The sequence below is a fragment of the Oncorhynchus keta genome, chromosome 29, assembly GCF_023373465.1.
Source record: "Oncorhynchus keta strain PuntledgeMale-10-30-2019 chromosome 29, Oket_V2, whole genome shotgun sequence".
NCBI lineage: Eukaryota > Metazoa > Chordata > Actinopteri > Salmoniformes > Salmonidae > Oncorhynchus > Oncorhynchus keta.
In genome coordinates, this window is record NC_068449.1 from 35,862,509 (window position 1) to 35,884,736 (window position 22,228).

Genomic DNA, 22,228 nt, shown 5'->3' on the forward strand with positions numbered 1-22,228 from the left:
CTGGGAATATTGAAGACTCATGTTAGAAGGAACCACCAGCTTTCATATGTTCTCATGTTCTGAGCAAGGAACTGCACATATTGCACTTTTACGTTCTTGTCCAACACTTTGTTTTTGCATTATTTAAACCAAATTGAACATGTTTCATTATCTACTTGAGGCTAAATTTATTTTATTGATGTATTCTATTAAGTTAAAATAAGTGTTAATTCAGTATTGTTGTAATTGTCATTATTACAAATAGATATTTTGTTAAATTTTTCAATTTGTATTTTTAAAATGTTTTATTTTATTTATGTATTTATTTTATTTTTTTATTATTATTTTAATGTTTTTTTTTTTATTATTATTTTTTAATATTTTTTTTTATCGGCCAATTAATCGGTATCAGCTTTTTTGGTCCTCCAATAATCGGTATTTTTATATATCTATATATCTATATAGATATATATCTATATAGATATAGATATATAAAAATACTGTCTGCAGTACGTATATAACCCCTACCTGGAACCTCTGAGACCCAATGCCCCTGGCCTAAAAGGAGAGTGACACATGAGCAAGCTAAGGTCTGGTGGAACAGACAGAGACCCTCTCTACCACAGTACACACAGTACGACCAAGATTAAAATCAACCAACCAACCACAACTCAAAAAAAGACCAGCACTACTGATGGCACACCGATGCAGTCAAAAACACTGACGGGGAGAGCAGAGAGAGCGAGAGAGAGTAGGAAGGGATGAGAGTGAGGAGGCACAGCATGGTCCTACAGCCCACACGAACGAAAGCGAGAGAGCAGAAATACGTGGCAAGAACAGAGGATGAGCAGAGAGAAAAGGACTAGTGAACGGAACTGATAATCCATAGATTCCACCACCACACGATACAGCTACTCAAAAAAGGAGAGAATGTATGTTAGAATAATAAATAGATTGCTACTGAGGAAAGAGTGAGTGATAGAAAGGAGAGAAACAGAGAACAACAGAGGGGGGGGTAGTTACTCGCGAGTCGTAGGTTCTGCTATGGCCTCTGTGGTCCTCGTTGAGCCCCTCCAACCTAGAGTGGAGCTACAGTACAGTAGCATATGGACAGGACATGACAGAGACAATAGTTTTACAACAGACAGAGCAGAGGAACGCTAGGAAACAGTAGCTACAAGTCATCAGCAGTGTAAGGTTAGGTAACCCGCCAGGGTTGAATGAAACAACAGACAGTCGGAATAAACTGATCTGTAACCCAACTAGAGGTCGTCAAGTTCTGGAGTTGAGACGTGAACAGCTGTACCTGAAGGTAAAAGTGAGGGAGGGGATGAAGTGATAAAAAGAATGAGAGAACACAGAACGATGTGTGCTCAGGGCGAGGAAGGATGACTGAGCAGGTGCAACACAGCGTTACTGAAAGTAACACGTCTCAACACAGATGCACAGTAAGACACTGAGCCGTACTGACCCGGGTACTGGTGGGGGCGGTGGTGGTGGAGGGTAGATTTAGTAGAACCACCTGTTAAAACAGGTCTGTACAGTACACCCATCTTAGTACCATAAGTGGAAGGGAAATAATGGCCACGCAGGCAACAAAACAAAGGCTAGCGGTGAGATGAGGTGAAGGTCGGGGAAATGGGATACGGAGGATTCTGTCAACATTGGCCCTGTGTAACACTATGGATCAACCCGCCGAGGGCTGGAGATCAACGAGTTAGACTACATAAATAATATATATAAGGCAGGAGCTCAGCTCCCCTTAAGCGCTCAACCTAAACAACAACAACACTGCATTAGACAAAACAGCGACTACACAGAAGGATGAGAAGTCATCACAATAGCTAGGACACAACAAGACTGGAGGGAAAATATCTGAAAGGAGACAGTCTCTAGGGAGATGCTAGACACACACACACACACACACACACACACACACACACACACTCCACTGAGCAGATACGTAGGCAGGCAGCTGCCTTATGTTCAGGCAGGCTCGTCTGCCTTTACCATGACAACGGTCTCACAGGAACATGCCGAGTGGAGGGAACACAGTCACTCGCTTCACTGTGTGGTCGCTGATGCTATCCATCTGCCAGCACTGGGTCTCTCCCTCCCTTTCTCCTCTCTCTTCTCTTCCATCTTTCTTCCGCTGCTCATTATGCCCGCACCAGACGTCATGGATGAAACAGCGAGGCGAACAGAGAAGGGAAGGATCGGGTGAATCATTGAATGAAAAATGGCAGAGTGAAGAAATGGATGAACGGGAAGGAAATATGATTGTTTTTTGCCAGATGCTCCAAAAGACACTGAGAAACGGACACAGGGACAGCACACACACACACACACACACAATGTCCACGTTCACAGTATGTCATCAAGATGAGATGTGAAGCAGAAACAGATGAGTTAACATGTTGATGAATGCCAATGAGGACTGATTACTGGGGACTAAAAGAAAGGCATGAGAGCGCAATTGAAAAACACCTTACTAGGTGATTACCCCATCAGATGGATCAATCATAGCCTGTGGGCCAGGATGGCAATACTGCTGAATGCCCTCTAGTGATAAAGGGAGCCTGTCACAGACCTGAGACGACAGGAGGCCTTTCTGATGGCCCTGAGAGTGGCGTGTGTGTGTGTGCGTGTGTGCGTGTAACCATTTACCTGGTCCAAGGTAGAGTACCTAGACTGGAGCGTGGTGACCTCATCCAGGTGAGCCCTGAACTCTCTCCGTGCGGCCTGGAGAAAGCCACAGGACAGTCACTCACTTGGTCCACACACATTCCACGGACAACCATGCCAAACACACACATAAACACACACACCTCCAACTCCCACCCGTCAAACCTACTACAAAGCAAGCACACCTGCTGAGACTGAGATGAGATGAGAGATAGAAAGAGACTACACAGGTAATGACTGACTGCAATGACTAACAATCATGTAAACAAACAAAGACAAATCAAACATGAAAAGAGTTTTTAAAAACAGCCCTGAACCGTATGAATATGAACCTACCATTTATACGTTAACTATCATCGACTCAGTCTGAAAACATTGCGGTGTCTTAATGATCACAAAGCAAAAAAAACACAGTTGCTCATTCCATGGTTCTATAGGAAGTGTGATGATTAGGACACAAGGGTATTTTTAAAATTATCCATCTAAGAGTGGATTCGATTTGAAGCCTAAGGAACAAAAGAGTGAGGCTGCCTCGCAAATGGCACCCTGTTCCCTTTATAGTGCACTACTTCTGACCAGAGCCCTATGGGCAATGGTGAAAAGTAATGCACTATAAAGAAAATAGGGTGCCATTTGGGAGGCAGACAGAGAGGGTTTATAATGAAGAGAAGCGAGAGTTCAGAGATTGACTCTGTCTCCCCTACAGCTACACTGTGTGTGTGTTGCAGCCCAGTGTGTGTGTTCATGACTGTGTGTGTGTGTTCCGCAGCCAAGTGTGTACGTGTGTGTGTGTGCCGCAGCCGAGTGTGTATGTGTGTGTGTGTGTGAGACAGATACTCCAGGTCAGCACAGGAGGTCATCAGTTTGCACGATATTGAGGGGCTTTGGAACAAGGGAAAGATAAAACAAAAATATATAGAAAAATGATGAATAATGACGTTCTACAATAATTTAAAAAAGGGTTGAAAAATAAAACATGAGTCAAACAAGAACACTTAGCCGGTAAACTTAAAAACTCAAGAAATAGCCTACAACAAAAGAATACTTTTAAAACCTTATATAGTGTCTCCAGATGTATAAACTCTTGGGTCATCAGTGAGATGCATGCCTGTTTGAGAGGTTGGGGGGATTACAGTAAGGGGAGAGGAGGGGTGAGGCAGGTGGAAAGACATAGGGAGGGGACAACAGGAGGAGGAAAGGATGGTGGAAGGGTCTCGAAACAGGCAGGAAAGAGGGTATCCGACAGAGGATGGGAGATAGAAATGAGGGTGGGGTGGTGGATGGGGCAGTTGCCATGGCGGCGCAGGAAGATTGACACATGCTGAGGTACCTCAGAGACACTATAAGTGGATGAGCAGGAGGGGAGCCGGGCCTAGGGACGGTACCGTGGAAGAGAGCGATAGGGTGAGAGGGAGAGAAGGGGGGGAGAGAAGATGTGAGAGGGATAGGGGAAGAGGGGAAAGGAGGGAGGGAGAAGAGAACAGGTTTAGCACACAACAGCCAGTGGCAGCCGCAGGCAGGGCGAGGCAGGAGAGGGAGGACAGACAAAACAGCGTCCCTACTGGGGTGGTGGACAACAGTTGCATCTCACACTGGCCCTGGATACAAATACAAGGCAGGAAGAGGCCCAATTCAAATGTTGACAGTCAAACAGGAGTGTTGTCCTATGGTTACGCACCCCTACGCTACTGTACATACAAGACAGAGACCTATCCTCACAGTGTTAAGTTCGATATTCAATCCAAAGACGCCTGGAATGATACTATGACAAACCATCACAGTGCTGCAACAGAAAGAAAAACCCAGCTCAGCAACAAAGATATATGCTATTGCTTTTATTACATGTGAAAACTACAACGAGAGTTGTGTCACACTGGCAAATCAAATGGGCTGCTAAAGGAACAACTGCAGAACAGGATTGGCTTCGTAATGGAGGATGAGACTGGTGCTAAGACAGTATAGTGGACGGGATGGGGTCACACACACACACAAAAAAAAAGGTTAAATAAGGGGAGCATATATTGGTCCTGTTTCAGTGCATGTAGAAGTGGGTAAACTGTACGAGTATGAGGTGTGAAATCTGTTTTGGGGGAGGGGCATATCCCAACTCCCCAAGACACCATCGGAGAGTGGGGTCACGGCCAGGGATCAGACATTATTGATGGCCACCCTGGAGCAATTAGGATGCCTTCCTCAAGGGCAGACAGACCGATTTTTCCCCTTGTGGCCTCTGGGAATTCAAACAAGCAACCTTTCGGGTTAATGGCCCGACTAGGCTACCTACCTAACCACCTCACACACAGGGAATGACACTTTTAAAAAGGGAAGGTGGTATCACACACACGTCGCTTGGGTTAGGCTTTAGTTTTGCCAGTTTGTTCACGTATGAGTCAGGTGGCTACATGCACCTTTTCACCTCGTGTTACTAATCTGTCGGGACCCGGTGACGTGCGTGCGCATCTCTATATCAACCATAGGGTCCCTGTGGTTCTCCTTGAGCTGACCTCAGACTCCTGCTCCAATCATCAATCAACGTCTAAAGGGTGTGTGTGTGTATTACAGGGGGGCGGGGGGGGGTGCAAGGACAAACCAATGGACATTTATTACAGAGACAAGTGGGAGTATCATGGGACTGCTGCTCAATACTGATGGTTCAGAGTTTCAAAACACACACACCAATGATAGACTGAACAAACATATAAAAGCCGCATGTAAAGATCACAGAAATGTACCATACGCACAAAAATATTATTTCTCTAAAATGTTGTGCACAAATGTGTTTACATCCCTATTCGTGAGCATTTCTCCTTTGCCAAGATAATCCATCCATCTGACAGGTGTGGCATATCAAGCCTCTGATTAAACAGCATGCTCATTACACAGGTGCACCTTGTGCCAGGGATAACAAAAGGCCACTCTAAAATGTGCAGTTTTGTCACATAGCACAATGCCACAGATGTGTCAAGTTGAGGGAGCTTGCAATTGGCATGATGACTGCAGGAATGTCCACCAGAGCTGTTGCCAGATAATTTAATGTTAATGTCTCTACCATAAGCCGCCTCCAGTACGTCCAACCAACCTCACAACCGCAGAACACGTGTAACCACGCCAGCCCAGAACCGCTACATCCGGGTTCTTCACCTGCAGGATGTGTGGGCGAGCGGTTTGTTGATGCCAACGTTGTGAACAGAGTGCATCATGGTGGTGGTGGGGTTATGATATGGGCAAGCATAAGGTACAGGCAACGAACACAATTGCAATTTGAATGCACAGAGATTCCGTAATGAGATCCTGAGGCCCATTGTCGTGCCATTTATCCGCCACCATCTCCTCATGTTTCAGCATGATAATGCACAGCCCCATGTCGCAAGGATCTGTACACAATTCCTGGAAGCTGAAAATGTCCCAGTTCGTCCATGGCGTGCATACTCACCGGACATTGAGCATGTTTGGGATGCTCTGGGCCGCCATGTAAGACAGCATTCCAGTTTCCGCCAATATCCAGCAACTTCACACGGCCATTGAAGAGGAGTGGGACAACATTCCACAAGCAACAGCCTGATCAACTCTATGTGAAGGAGATGTGTTGTGCTGCATGAGGCAAATACTGACAGGTTTTCTGATCCCCGCCCTTAGCTGTTTAAGGTATCTGTGGCCTACAGATGCTAGCTGTATTCCCAGTCATGTGACATCCATAGATTAGGGCCTCATCAATTGATATAAATTGACTGACTTCCTGAAAACTCTGTAAAGTCTGAAATTATTGCATGTTGCATTTATATTTTTGTTCAGTATCATTAGTAACATGACTGTTGTGTGAAATGACGACATGGTTCTGTCAACACGAGGGGAAAAAGATTTTCTCCCACAGTTAGCCTTATTTACCTGCAGTGCTGAAACTCACGTCTGGACAGTCGCCAGGTGTGTGTATATCCTTAAGCTTAGCAGTGTGATCCCTGGATAGAACCAAGGTGATTATAGCTTTCTCTCTTGAGCCCATCCAGGGCTGACAATGTTGTTCGACATAGCCAAGTGTGTAGTAGCGGAAAGCATAGCCAACCTATCTGTGGCGTGGCATCGCCCACTCTATAGCTAGATTAGGTTGGCACACACACGCGCTGCATCCAGACGGAAGTGCAAGGCCTCTGGGTAAAAGCAGAAGCTCCTGTTCCTGCCACTCTCACTCTTCGTATTTTCTACCGTAATGTTCGTTCTCCCTCTCTTATCACCCTCCATCTCTCTCTCTCTCTCCTGATTTGTCCTGAATGCTGTGCCTCACTCATAATCGGTTTACGCTTGTTCTTTATCCATGTGTACAACTCAGGCCAAGAGCCAGCAGCCCGTACTGATCCCCCGAGGGCACCACTCTGGAAGCATGCAGAACCCCTCCTCACCCCAGGAAGAGGGTGGAAGGACCAACATACACACCCCTGTCCTGTGGAGTTGAGTAGAGCCAAACAACCCTATATCACTGTAACTGGACTGACAGTGAATTATAAACATTATGAAACAGTCCTTGAGTTCTGCTGCGTTGAATGTGGGCAATTCTGTCTAACTCTCGCTCCATGTTGCAGGAAACTACTATGGTGACCAGAAGCACTACAACCGTTACACACACAGAGAGAGAGAGAGGGAGAACATTGTGTTGCTCTGACTAGTAAACAACCTTGCACAATAGCCATCTCTAACTAATATTGAACTGCTTTCAACAGCACTGACAAGATACTAAGCTTTCATGATGCCAGTACAAAGCTGCTACAGACCCAGAGAAAATGAGTCAATAGATCTGGATGAAGCTACAGCACACTAACATCCAAGTCCTGGCTTTCTGCCAATACCACATCTAGGTACAGCAGCAAGACAGCATTATCACCCGAGGCCAACATCTGAGACCATGTAATCTAGAACCACTTTATCTAATGCAGTACTACTAGTCCAGTTCTTCCCTACGGAGAGAATGGCATGCCTTCTATTCGAATTTCAAAACTCACTCAGACCTTTTTCGCTGAAGAATGTGTTTGTTCTATATGATTGCAATTTGCTTTTAGTGTATTGGCGTGTATATTGATGTGTATGTTTGATACAGGGCTCATCTGTAAAAGAGACCTTTGTCTCAGCATGACTCCGTCAGAATAAAGGTGAAATAAAACATTTAAAAATAGACCATTGGTGAGATAGCCAGCTACAGGGTTCAGCAAGCCTAGATAAGCAATGCTACTGTGTGTTAGTATACCCCAGGAAGAGTAGGTGCTGCAGCTAACAGGGATCCAAATAAATAAAAAATCTGAAGATGAGTTGTAGCTAGCTAATTGACAACAGTATAGTACAAATTGAGCTATAGTACACTTTTTTTTTTACAGTCAAAACACAAACCAACACACACGTAACACACCAACTACTCAGAAAAGAGACAATCTCCCCATCCCTTCAAAAACACACAAAAACAATAACCCTTCTTTACCCTCTAACACATGCAGAAAGAGCCACCAAAACACAAATCCCCAGTCAGTCAGTCAGGAGAGAAGAGACAGGCTGCTTACCATGCTTTATCCTGCTTCTGACTAAGAAGATGTAGTCTCCCACGCGCTCACTGGCACACACACACACCCCACACAGGCTCAGAGAGGAAGGGAGTGAGAGAGATGAGGCAGCAGAGAAGGCAGGGAGAACACAGCAGGCGGAGAGAGAGAGAAAGAGAAAGAGAGAAAAAAAGAGAAAGAGAGAAAAAAAGAGAGAGAGAGAAAAAGAGAGAGAGAGAGAGAGAGAGAGAGAGAGAGAGAGAAAAAGAGAGCGAGAGAGAGAGAGAGAGAGAGAGAGAGAGAGAGAGAAGAGAGCGAGAGAGAGAGAGAGAGAGAGAGAGAGAGAGAGAGAGAGAGAGAGAGAGAGAGAGAGAGAGAGAGAGAGAGAGAGAGAGAGAGAGAGAGAGAGAGAGAGAGAGAGAGATGAGGCAGCAGAGAAGGCAGGGAGAACACAGCAGGCGAAATGAGAGAGTGGGAGAGAGAGAGAGATAAAGACTGTAGGACAGGGAGAAAGAGGGGGAGTAGGGGAGCGTGGAGAAAAGACAGAGAGAGAAAATGAGAGAGAGAGAGAGAGAAAGAGTGAGCAGTGAGAAAGCATGCGAGAGAGAAAAGAGCAGAGAACGAGAGAGGGAGAGAGAGAAAGAAAGATAGAGGAGGAAGATGAGCGAACATCAGGAGCTTGGAGCTAATTCTGGACGTGGCTGTAGCAGCTGTATGCTGGCATGTGTGTGTGTTGTCTTGTGTCCTCTTGTGCATGTCAGTACTGATGTGTAATGCCTGCAACCCATCCTCTGTTGGTCAGGGCAGAATGAAAGGATCTTAAGTAGGTTAGACAGTAGTACAGACTAGGAGAGCAGAAACACACACACACAACTGTCCTTTACAATGCACTGCTTTAAAGAGAGACAACAGCGAGTGCATGGGGAGTGGAAAGGAGGAGTGACAGAGAGAGAAAGAGAGACCATGGCCATATATGTGACTCACCGCCTCGATTCGGTCTTGTGTAGCAACATTTTTTTTTTTTTTTTTACATTGGATAAAAGTAGAGACTCAGAACTACAAAATTGTTTATTATTAATGGCAGTTGAACATATGGGAAAGTAATTGTGCTTTGAAAGTTAATGAACCTATTCTGACTTAAGTGCAGGTTGTTGTTCTTCAAATTACTGTCTCTGGTAAACATACACTATATCAAACTAAATAGAAAGTTTATTTTTCACATGCACAGGATACAGAAGGTGTAAACAGTACAGTGAATTTTAAACTTGCATATTTGCATAGTAGCAATATCAAAAGTTTAAAAAAATCTATACTTAAAAAGAATTTTTTTTTATGTCAATGCCAATTGAGAAAGAACAAAATAATACAGTATGAACAAGAACAATATCAATAACGATATCAGTGATACTGGTGATAGATACGGTAGTTACAGTGCATTTGGAAGGTATTCAGACCCCTTGACTTTTCACATTTTGCTGCCCCCTACCCTAGAGAGAAAGCACTATTCTAAAATGAAGAAAAGAAAATGTCCTCATTAATCTACACACAACACCCCATAATGACAAAGTGAAAACAGGTTTTTAGAAATGTTTGCAAAAGTATTAAAAAGAAAAAACAGAAACACCTTGTTTACATAAGTATGGGGTGGCAGGTAGCCTAGTGGTTAGAACGTTGAGCCAGTAAGCAAAAGGTTGCTGGATCGAATCCCCGAGCGGACAAGGTAAAAATCTGTCATTCTGCCCCTGAACAAGGTAGTTAACCCACTGTTCCCCGGTAGGCCTTCATTGTAAATAAGAATTTGTTCTTAACCTCACTAGGGTAGGGAGCAGCACTCTGAATTTTGGATGATTATAAATATCGTTTGACATGTTTCTACAAACTTTTATGGTACTTTTTGATTTTTCGTCAGTCTGTTGTGACCACGCTTTGTTCCATTGGGTTACTGAACAAAACGCATCAACAAAACAGAGGTTTTTGAATATAAAGAGGGACTTTATCGAACAAAACAAAACACTTATTGTGTAACATGGAGTCTTGGGAGTGCAGTCATATGAAGATCGTCAAAGGTAAGTGATACTTTATTTTTACTTTATTGCTATTTCTGACTTTTGTTACTCCTCTTCTTGGCTGCTAACTGTTTGTAATGATTTGTCTGCTGGGCGCTGTTCTCCGATAATCGCATGGTTTGCTTTTGCCGTAAAGCCTTTTGAAATCTGACACAGCAGTTGGATTAACCAGAAGTTTACCTTTAAACTGGTGTGTAACATTTGTATATCTTTTATGTATGTTTATTATGAGAATTTCTGTTTGTTGAGTTTCATGCTCTGCAATTTCACCGGATGTTGTTTGAGACTGTTTAACTGAACAAAACGCGCTAACAAAAACTGAGGTTTTTGGATATAAAGAGGGGGGTTGGGGCGAGGAGGTTGGGGCGAGCCCAGGTTGGGGCGAGGAGAGGGACGGAAGCTATACTGTTACACCTAGTTGAAAAAAGGTTAAAAATGTTTTTCTAAGTATTCAGACACTTTGCTATGAGACTCGAAACTGAGCTCAGGTTTCCATTGATCATCCTTGAGATGTTTCAACAACTTAATTTGAGTCTACCTGAGGAAAATTCAATTCATTAGACATGATTTGGAAAGACACACACACACCACACAAAGGTCCCATAGTTGACAGTGCATGTCAGAGCAAAAACCAAGCCAAGAGGTCGAAGGAATTGTCCGTAGAGACAGGATTACTGCAGCATTGAAGGTCCCCAAGAACACAGTGGCCTCCATCATTCTTAAATGGAAGAAGTTTGGAACAACCAAGACTCTTCCTAGAGCAGGCCCACCCAGCCAATCAGGGCCTTGGTCAGGGAGGTGACAAGTATACAATGGTCATTTCTGGCAGAGCTCCACTGTGGAGATGGGAGAACCTTCCAGAAGAACAACCATCTCTGCAGCACTCCACCAATCAGGCCTTTATGGTAGAGTGGTCAGACGGAAGCCACTCCTCATTAAAAGGCACATGACAGCCCGCTTAGCACATAAAGGACTCTCAGAGCATGATTCTCTGGTCTGATGACACCAAGATTGAACTATTTGGCCTGAATCCCAAATGTCACGTCTAGAGGGAACCTGGCACCATCCCTATGGTGAAGCACGGTGGTGGCAGTATCATGCTGTGGGGACTGGGAGACTAGTCAGGATAAAGGGAAAGAGGAACGAAGCAATACAGAGAGATCCTTGATGAAAACCTGGTCCAGAGTGCTCAGGACCTCAGACTGGGGTGAAGGTTCACCTTCCAACAGGACAACGACCCTAAGCACACAGCCAAGACAATGCAGGAGTGGTTTCTGAATGTTCTTCAGACAAGTCTCTGAATGTTCTTGAGTGGCCCAGCCACTCACTTGAACCCGACTTGAACCCGATCCAACATCTCTGGACAGAACTGACGCTCCCCATCCCACCTGACAGAGCTTGAGAGGATCTGCAGAGAATAAATGGGAGAAACTCCCCAAATACAGGTGTGCATAGCTTGTAGCGTCATACCCAAGATGACTTGAGGCTGTAATCAAAGGTCAGAAAACATATGTAAATGTCATTTTCCCATTTATGTATTTTGCAAACATTTATAAAAACCTGTTTTTGCTTTGTCATTATGGGGTATTGTGTGTCGATTGTTGAGGGGGAAAATAATTTAATCAATTTTAGAATAAGGCTATAACGGTAACAAAATGTGGAAAAAGTCAAGGGTTCTGAATACTTTCTGAATGCGCTGAATGCATACAATCTGGGGTAAAGTGACTGAGCAGCAGAATAAAATACGAGCAGCAACGTATGGCGTGTGTGTGCGTGTGTGTGTGCGCGTGTGTGTGTGTGTGTGTGTGTGTGTGTGTGTGTGTGTGTGTGTTAGGAGAGAGTCATGTGAATGTCCATAGAGGCACTGCAGATAGACCAGATGACTAGGAACTAGCCCCCAGTGATGCACTGGTCCGTAAGCACCCCACATGAACAAGGGAATCTATATTTGGAGAGCCTGTCTTTGCGCTGCCCTTGACTTTGGTGCAGGGCTTGTGATGTCCATGGCCTTTCCGTCGCAAAACTCCCTGATCTTCTCAAAAAAGATAAGTTTGTCCAGCCGTGTCCAGTCCAGGTGGTGCTTGTACAGGCAAGACCATCTATGGGAGGAAGGATGTCAGTGTTGCGCAGCAGCTGAAACCTGGTCTAGACTGAGTTATATATTATAGACACCGGATTTACAGAGATTTTCAGAAGAGAGCGAGCGATACGGAGAGAATCCAATGACAGATGGTCCCTTCTCCCTGTATACAGTAGGCTGTATCCCATGAAAAACTGAGAACTATTCCCCTCGAATGGACCAGCTGGCACACACACACACACCACAAATTCAAATGCTCACGCCAATGTTCCCGCAAATTATTTTCCGCACTGAGCAAATTGCAGGTCTGCTGAGCGCAATCTTGAACATTTTGAAAATTCTGTGCAACTTCCAGCGAGCGTTCACTGTGGCTGTACCGATTTAGTTACAGTTTTAACAGTTTCCAAGTAGGCTCTGTGGCTATTTGATCATAATGCAGGCCTACCATAAAAAAACTAATGGAGAAAACTGCATCCCATAACATTTTAGAAGCCAATTGTGTTGTGTTCAATGTAGGCCTACATTCCAAGAGACTTTTGAAAAAAAAAAAAAAACACGCAGGGCTGTTTATCCAATTGTCCTTCAGACAAGGAGGTGACTCAAAATTGGGTGTTGTTTGATGCAAGAAACCACACAAAAAATGTTATATATCCCATACCTTTATTACAGAGAATCAGACAGACAAATTATGCTACCCTCTGCCTACTGGATACTTAGCTTATTCAAGACCACCTCAATACAACACTGGCCCTTTATGACACAAAAAAAAAAACTTTTAGCCTCTTATAGGAAGCAACCACTCCTCCATTGTCAACTAGAAATGAGCTATAACTGGGCTAACAACTCACTAACTAGCAAAGAATATGAACAAATGTGCACGTGGCTACATGCAGCTCTCGCTTTGATCTCAAAACAAGAGCATCTACTCAGGATCGCTCATGATGTAAACACAGTCCAGTTCAAAGTGAATGGCACAGACAAATATATGGCAATGGCTATTTGCATATAGGCCTACTGCAGCTCGGGCCTGAGTCGTGGATGTCAATGCAATAGAATTCCACTCCAATACACCTGCCTACAAGTAAATTGCACAGTTCGTTTTGCATAATAAGTCTTGCATAGTTAGTTTTGTTTCGGTATGCTACATTGAAAGTGGCTAATATTGCATTGATTCAAGCACAATTCCCACAGTAAATTGAAAATGTTGATAGTGCTAACTAAAGGGGAAAACTCTAGAAAGATGAGTGAAGTTCAATCTCGTGCTTCTCTGTGCTGACTGATATTTCATCTGCACGGCAGTCCGAGGGGAGCTGGGCGCAGTTTAGATGGAACAGTGGCTTACACACAAGCACAGACACGCACAAATGTGCACGCTCAAACACACACACACAGCGAGAGCTGTATGGATCTCTCTTGCCATGTCGGTCTAGCTGAGTTTCTGTGTATTGAGAGCTCTGCTCTATGTTTGTGCTGTAGCCCATGTGCCTGCAGGGCTCAAAGCATGTGTGTACGTGTGTGTGTGTATGTGTGCGTATGTGAGAGACAAAGAGCGATGACTGTGCCCGAGTGTTAACATATTACCCCGGAGCTAATCACACACAGTCATGAATTGCTCACAGCACAGGAGCTGCTTATGTAACTGAGGCAAGGCAGGTTGATATGTGTGTGGGGGTAGCACTGTTTGAGACAGTGTGTAATAGAGGATCAGATGTGTGTGTAGCCGAGGTAGTGACGGTTAGCGCTTCATCTCCGACCTTCACACATCATACAGGGTCTGTGGCTGCACAACGCTGATACTGTAAATATCTAGGGTAGAAAGACTAATCATAGGGGCAGTTTCAGAGAGGGAGACCATATCCTTCTATGTCATGTTCATATCGATCTTTCTCTCCCTCATATTTCTCCCGGTCTTCCTCATTGTGCTGACACAGCGTGCGGCGGATGGACGGGGTTACCAAGGCAGAGCAGTCAACGGTGCTTGCGTGCCTGTGTAAGCCGCTCAGCCGAGGCGGAGAAAAGGATTTTGCTCTATTTTTTTCAAGCGGTGCCGTCGTTGTTGACCAATCACAGTAGAAAATGTAGCCTGCGAGGAGGTACGTCAGAACATAAAATATCAGTTTAGAGTCACATTAAACAATAAAATCATTGTTTTCGAATCAATTTTTGTATAAATAATTTCTGTTGCATGAATATACGTTTTTTATGCATGCTTATGGTGTTATAGCAAAGACAGTACCTTCCTCCTTTCTTCTCCAATAGAAATCCCAGATCACACTTGTAGGTGATGTCATGTCGACGTTGGCTAAGTTCATGTGTAGAAACACGTCATCGGGTCTAAACGGTCGCCAAACTGCGCACATGCAGGTATTCAAATCGAAGGCACTCCTTCAATATAAAGTTGTTTTTGACAAAAATAAAAACGTGTCAATTTGTTACTTTCACGAGGACCATGAGAGCCGGCGGAGGCATGAGAGCCCGGGGAGCCGGCGGAGGCATGAGAGCCCGGGGAGCCGGCGGAGGCATGAGAGCCCGGGGAGCCGGCGGAGGCATGAGAGCCCGGGGAGCCGGCGGAGGCATGAGAGCCCGGGGAGCCGCGGAGGCATGAGAGCCCGGGGAGCCGGCGGAGGCATGAGAGCCTGGAAGTAAGTTTAGGGAGTGAGTGTTTTAATAAATAAACGAAACATAATAGAAAACAAGAAACTAACACACAGACATGAAACAGAACTAGAAACAATGATGCCTGGGAAAGGAACCAAAGGGAGTGACATATATAGGGCAGGTAATCAGGGAAGCGATGTCCAGGTGAGTCTGATGACACGCAGGTGCGTGTAACGATAGTGACAGGTATGCGCCATAACGAGCAGCCTGGTGACCTAGAGGCCGGAGAGGGAGCACACGTGACAGGAGGAATAAATATTGCATAAATAGGAAAGTATAGCAGTTTCATTTGAGTACCAGGATGTTGACAGCTGTGCCATACAGATTGCAAAATCATTGGGAAAAGATGTTTGATGTACCATGGTACAGGGTGGACATTATGAGTTGATATATAAAATAAACACAATATTCAAAATGATTATATATAATTCTTGCCACCAACAAAATGTTGAATATTTGGGGAATACAATCATTGAAGCTCTGCAGATTCTGTTGTGAGGATACAGAATCAACAGACCATTAATTTTGGTATTGCCTTCAAGTTTCTGGTCTCAGGTTGAGGAATGGTTGAAAATGCATAACATTGATCTAAAATTGACCCTAGAGTTAGTACTGTTGGGAGATCTGGAGAGACCGGGTCAGTCAATGACTAATATACTAATACAGCAAGTAAAATTATTTATCTTAGATAGATTGAAATTGTATGTTAAACACCACAGTGTAGTTGAAAGATATAGGTGTGTATAATATCCGAAGAGGGTGGCCAGCAGAAATAGGTGGGATGGACTGAGGGAAGCTGAGGGTTGGGATGTGGAATTGGAGACAAGAGGGAGTGGAGTTGCTGGGCGGGGGATAGAACAACAGTCTAAGATAAGTCAACAACAAAAAAGTCAAAAATCAAAACATAACAAAAATAATGTTTTGAATGACACTGAGGTACACACACACAAATAGTGCCATACATGCACTTATTCAGTATTATTTTTGTTGTCCTTGATGTCTATTGTTGTTTTCTTGAAAGGCTAGTGGCCTGGCTGATGGGTCGCTGGTTCGGGGGTCCCATTTTTGACTTTGTGGGAGATCTGTCGACATGCCCTTGAGTCTGTTAGATGACTAACGTGATGTATTTGTTGAGCGGCTTCACTGCAAGTATAGTGTATGTTTTAAATATTTATATATACTGTGGAAGGACCACCAGAGGGCAGGCTGGGCTCACGGATAGTAGCCCAACAAGGCATGGGAGACAAGGTAACCAGAGGCAATTAAGCACAGCTGACGGTACTAATGACATATTCTCCTTCCCCTATAAGAGAGAGAATGGAACCAGCAGAGAGTGGGGGGAAATCTCTGGAAGATGGCCACCGAGACAGAGGAGCTATCCAGGAAGAACCACTAAGACGGTGACAATTCCACAACTTTTGTTGTAGTTTAAAGATAATCCTATTGTGTTCCTGTTTCATCTGAAGAAGAAAAAGATGTATGTTTTTCCTTGGATGATTTTCATTGATTATGTTGGAGTGTTTGTGTTGACCAAATGCCCTCAATAGAGAACTGTGTTCAATCAAGAAAACCTACTCCTGACTCGTTTATTCCACCTTCTCGCTTTAGAGTGACGCCCAATTACTTGGTCCGCTCACATTGGTGGAGAATGCGGGCACTAGGTGGACGAGTGACACAAGGATAAGTGAGTAAATCAAGATTCTTCCAGTAGACCCAGAGGAACCATTCAAGAATGATGGATAACGCCCTACTACAACAATTGATCATGGCACAGCAGACAACCATAGAACTCCTGCAACAACAGCTGAGCCGACGAGAAGAACCTAGAGTTAAGCCAAGAGCGGCTGCTCAAGCCATCTTTCCTCGTCTCTCCAAGGAGGATGATATTGAGGACTTCCTCATGACTCTCGAAAGGACGGCCAACTTGGAAGAGTGGCCGCCCACAGAATGGGCGAGCGCATTAAGCCCCCTCTTTTGACCTGGGTGACTCAGGAAGCCTATTTTGACCTGGATTCCCGCGAAGCTGCGGACTATGGGCGACTAAAAACCGAGATCCTGTCCCGGTACCAGCTGCCTGCCAGAGATAGTGCCGTAAAGTTCAATCAATGGACCTATACAGCTGATAAACCCGTCCGTGCCCAGATCTTCGCATTAATACGACTGACGAAACAGTGGCTAGAACCTGGAAAGGGACTAGGACATGTGATAGAGACACTCGTAGTGGACAAGATATTGAGGGAATTACCCAGTGACTTAAAAACGGTTATGGGGCAAGCCAACCCGTTGTCAGCTGACGACATAGCCCAGGTGGTGGAAACATATCGGTCGACAGGAGAGTTGTTAAAAAGTGACAAGGAGGAACGGAAGGAGGCTTCCAAATCCCGTACCACGACTCACCCCGGCGCGTCTGCCACCGACATGTCCAAGCCCCCCCGCCCCTGAGGTGGGAGAAGTCAGCCACCACACAGCAGGGTCGGTGTTATAAATGTCAGTCTCCCGACCATTATGCCCCACAATGTCCTAGCAAGGATGAGCCCATGGTCACGGAGTAATCACTGCCTACTCCCACACATCCCGTTTTGAGGGGGCAGGATCAACACTGTTGGTTAGCAGAGATAGCCCCAGCCCCAGAGATTCCGGTTCGAGTCGAAGGACAAGATGTGGTAGACATTCGACTCGGGAAGTATGGTTACGTTAGTAGAGGAGCGGATGGTGACATCCGCAACACTGCTACCAGACAAAGTAGCCGTATCCTGTATCCATGGAGACACCCACTATTACCCCACTGTGAATCTGCCTATTCTCACAAAGGAAGGTGTACAGTCAGGGCAGGGAAAGTGCCCCAGCTTAAGGTGCCATTATTGATCGGGAGAGACTGTCCCCTATATAAGGAGCTTCGGCAGATGACGTTATGCACGGGAAGAAGGGGGACAGGAAAGAAGAAAAAATCCAAGCCCGAGGTAGTAGTCCTACAAGGAGACGTAGCCGCGTCCTCGTCCTCTGCAGCAGAGAAAGAAATAGCGACCCAACGTTTACGACAGATATTCCAGGAAACCACCGATGAAGACACCTGTGAAGGGTTACACACAATGCAGGAAGGAAGGAGCAACCAGGCGCTAAGGGATATATTTGAAGCTCCATCCGAGGAGGGAACCTGGAAGGGATTCTCCTCGGTCACCCCTGATGGGGATGGGGAACAACCTCCACATCCCTCTACCGAGGTCGACCTGCCCCAGGAATTAAAGGGACAGTTCGGCACCTCGCAGCATAGAGACCCAAACCTAAGGGAGGCCATGAGGAAGGTGAATGTGATCGACGGGAGGAATGTCGACGGATCAGGTGAGCCCCTCTTCCTTACTATGCAATCAGGCGGGGTCTCTTATACTGGGTCGTACGACGAAGGGGGGGAAACCAGGAATTACTAATGGTGCCTAGACCATACAGGGATACCGTTCTACAGTTAGCCCATTCCCACGTCCTAGGAGGACACCTGGCACGAGACAAGACTATTGACAGAATCATGCAGAGATTCTATTGGCCCTGCGTCACCCGGGATGTGGCCAGGTGTTGTAGGACGTGTTATCAATGTCAACGTACAGCTCCACGGCCACACCTACGTAAACCTTTGATTCCTCTCCCCATCATAGAGACTCCCTTTGAACGCATAGCTATGGACCTCGTAGGACCCCTCCCAAAATCCGCCAGAGGACACGAGTACATCCTAGTGGTTATAGATTACGCTACCAAGTTCCCGGAGGCCATACCCCTGCGTAACATGTCGTCAAAGGGAATTTCCAAGGAGTTATTCCTGATGTTCTCTCGTGTGGGCCTCCCCAAGACGATCTTAACCGATTAGGGAACCCCGTTCATGTCCCGGTTGATGAAGGACTTGTGTCGGTTATATCAGGTTCAACAGATACGTACAAGCATATTCCACCCTCAAACAGACGGGTTGTGTGAACACTTGAACAAAATGATTAAAAGCATGTTGAGAAGAGTGGTGTCCCGAGACAGGAAAATCTGGGACATGCTTCTCCCACACTTAATGTTTGCCCTGCGAGAAGTACCCCAGGCATCCACTGGATTCTCTGTTTGAATTGCTCTATGGTAGACCCTGTCGAGGGATCCTCGACTTAGCCAAGGAGACCTGGGAGACCCAACCATGCCCCTTTTCGATCCACCGCCTGTCAGCAGTGTGGCCCATAGTCAAGGAGCATATGGAGAAGGCACAAAGGACCCAAGGCTGGGCCTATGATAAGTCCGCGACCCCCTGTGAGTTCACCGTGGGAGAGAAAGTGATGGTGCTCGTGCCCACGGCCGAACATCGCTTGCTGGCGCAGTGGAGGGGGCCCTACGAGGTAATGAAAAGGGTCTCACCGGTCAATTACCTCATCAAGCAACCTGACAGGAGGAAGAAGGTCCAACTTTATCACATAAACCTGTTGAAGACGTAACATGAACGAGAGGCGGAGATGGCTTTGATGGCCCTGGAGGGCAAAGGAAAAGAGGCAGCTCTACCACAGGTGCGCTGTGGCCAAACTCTCCTACCGGAGCAGTCAAGACAGCTAGACAAGCTGATTATGAATTCGGTCAAATATTCTCTCCATTCCCAGGACAAACAGATGTCCTGTTCCACCATATCCACACTGAACCCGGCAAGAAGATGCATACCCGCCCTTACAGGATTCCTGAGGCTCGCCGAGTCATCGCTAAGAAAGAGGTAAGGGAGATGTTGAGGATGGGCGTGATCAAGCCATCGACGAGTGAGTGGTCCAGTTCCATAGTCCTGGTCCCCAAATCCGATGGTAGTATGAGACTCTGCAACGACTTTAGAGACGTGAATGCCATCTCCACATTCGATGCGTATCCCATGCCCCGCGTGGATGAACTCTTGGAGCGCTTAGGAAAGTCCAAGTTCATCACCACCCTGGATTTGACAAAGGGATATTGGCAAGTGCCGGTGGCTCCGGAGGATCGCCCAAAGACTGCCTTCGCCACCCCAAAGGGGCTTTTCCAGTATGTGAGGATGCCCTTCAGACTGCATGGTGCTGCTGCAACTTTCCAACACCTCATGGATGCCATTCTACGGCCACATCAAGAGTATGCAGCGGCGTACATAGACGATGTGGTCATCCACAGCGAGGACTGGGATAGTCACCTCCTGCGATTACAGGCGGTGCTCGTGAGTTTGGAAGCCACAGGGTTGACAGGCAATCCAAATAGATGCTGCCTGGGCCTGTCCGAAAGCAGAATACCTGGGGTACACCGTGGGGAATGGGAAAATACGCCCACAGGCAATTTGTGACTGGCCTCGACCCCGGACCAAGCGAGACGTTCAGGCCTTCTTAGGGATAACAGGATATTATCGCAGATTTATCCCGGGATATGCGACCATTGCCAACCCCCTCACAAACCTCATCAAGAAGAACCTGCCAAACCAGGTAGAGTGGAAAGACGAGATGGAAGAGGCCTTTCAATTGCTAAAAGATGGCCTGTGTTCTGATCACGTTCTACAGGCTCCGGACTTCTCGCAAGAGTTCATTGTGCAGGTCGACGCCTCGGATACGGGGCTCGGGGCCGTACTAGCTCAGGGTAAAGGCGAAGCAGAGAAGCCGATTCTCTTCATAAGTAGGAAGCTCAGCGATCGGGAACAGAGGTATGCTACCGTAGAGAAAGAGGCCTTAGCCATCAAGTGGGCCCTTGATTATCTCCGGTACTACCTACTGGGTCGGAGGTTTGCATTAGTTACTGACCATGCGCCCCTCACGTGGATGGCTGGTAAAAGAAACAATAACAACAGAATAGCCAGATGGTTTTTGTCTTTACAACCGTTCTCTTTCCATGTCATCCACAGGGCCGGATCGAGGAACGGGAATGCAGACGTACTGTTCCGACGCGACCAAGACTGTGCGTCTGGCACCCGACCCTCCGGTTCGGTCCTGGGGGGGGAGTGTAGTATGTGGAAGGACCACCAGAGGGCAGGCTGGGCTCACAGATAGTAGCCCAACAAGGCATGAGAGACAAGGTAACCAGTGGCAATTAAGCACAGCTGATGGTACTAATGACATTCTCCTTCCCCTATAAGAGAGAGAATGCATATAAAAAAAAAGAGTCTTTACCTGGCTAAAAGAGAAGATGTATTTTTATTTTTAAAAGAAGTCTGATTGTTCGAGAGGCCGAGTTACAGTTTTGACTTAAATCTACTTGAAAATCTATGGCAAGAACTACTAATGCTTTTCTAGCAAAGATCAACAACCAATTTGACAGAAGCTTGAAGAATTTTGAAAATAATAATAGGCAATGTTCTATAATCCAATCCAAACGCCCTTAGACACTTACCCAGAAAGACTCACAGCTGTGATCGCTACCAAAGGTGCTTCTACAAAGTTTTCACTCAGGGGTGTGAATAAAAATAGAAAGAAATCTATTGAATCCAGTTTCAATTCAGGCTGTAACAAACACTGTGCAATAAGTCAAGGGGTATAAATACAGTATCAGTCAAAAGTTTGGACACACGTACTCATTAAAGGGGTTTTCTTTATTTCTTACTATTTTCTACATTGTAGAATAATATTGAAAACATCAAAACTATGAAATAACACATATGGAATCATGTACTAACCAAAAAAATCTAAATATATTTTATAGCTACCCTTTGCCTTTGACAGCTTTGCACACTCTTGGTAATCCAGCTTCATGAGATAATTCAAATGCATTCCAGGTGACTAACAGGTGCTCCTTGTTAAAAGTTCATTTGTGGAATATCTTTCCTTCTTAATGAGTTTGAGCCAATCCATTGTGTTGTGACAAGGTAGGGGTGTATACAAAATATTTGGTAAAAGACCAAGTCCATATTATGGCAAGAACAGCTCAAATAAGCAAAGAGATGACTCCATTACTTTAAGACATGAAGGTCAGTCAATGCAGAAAATGTCAAGAACTTTGAACGTTTCTTCAAGCGCTATGATGAAACTGGCTCTCATGAGGACCGCCACAGGAAAGGAAGACCCAGAGTTAACTCTGCTGCAGAGGATAAGTTCATAAGAGTTACCAGCCTCAGAAATTGCAGCCAAATAAATGCTTCAGAGTTCAACTAACAGACACATCTCAACATCAACTGTGTGAGTCAGGCCTTCTTGGTGGAATTGCTGCAAAGAAACTGTACTTTGTTCTGATGAGTCTAAACTGGACATTATTTTTGGTTTCCACTGCCATGTCTATGATGAAAATTACAGGCCTCT

The 22,228-nt window shown here is 45.5% G+C and overlaps 1 protein-coding gene across 12 annotated transcripts in view; it reads right to left on the reverse strand.

The window, feature by feature from the left end:
* Positions 1–22,228, reverse strand: part of LOC118362206 (gephyrin-like) — a 118,837-nt gene that overhangs the window by 24,519 nt on the left and 72,090 nt on the right. For 6 of the 12 annotated variants that reach the window (XM_052486479.1, XM_052486476.1, XM_052486477.1 and 3 more), the window contains 3 exons: positions 3,995–4,036; positions 2,647–2,721; positions 1,003–1,068 (listed from right to left, as the gene is read on the reverse strand). The exons of 2 other annotated variants lie outside the window; for them this stretch is intronic. In XM_052486479.1, coding sequence (XP_052342439.1) covers positions 1,003–1,068; positions 2,647–2,721; positions 3,995–4,036 — 183 coding nt within the window. The remainder of the gene's footprint in view (positions 1–1,002; positions 1,069–2,646; positions 2,722–3,994; positions 4,037–22,228) is intronic. 4 more of the 12 variants (XM_052486469.1, XM_052486472.1, XM_052486475.1 and 1 more) reach the window with 4 other exon arrangements.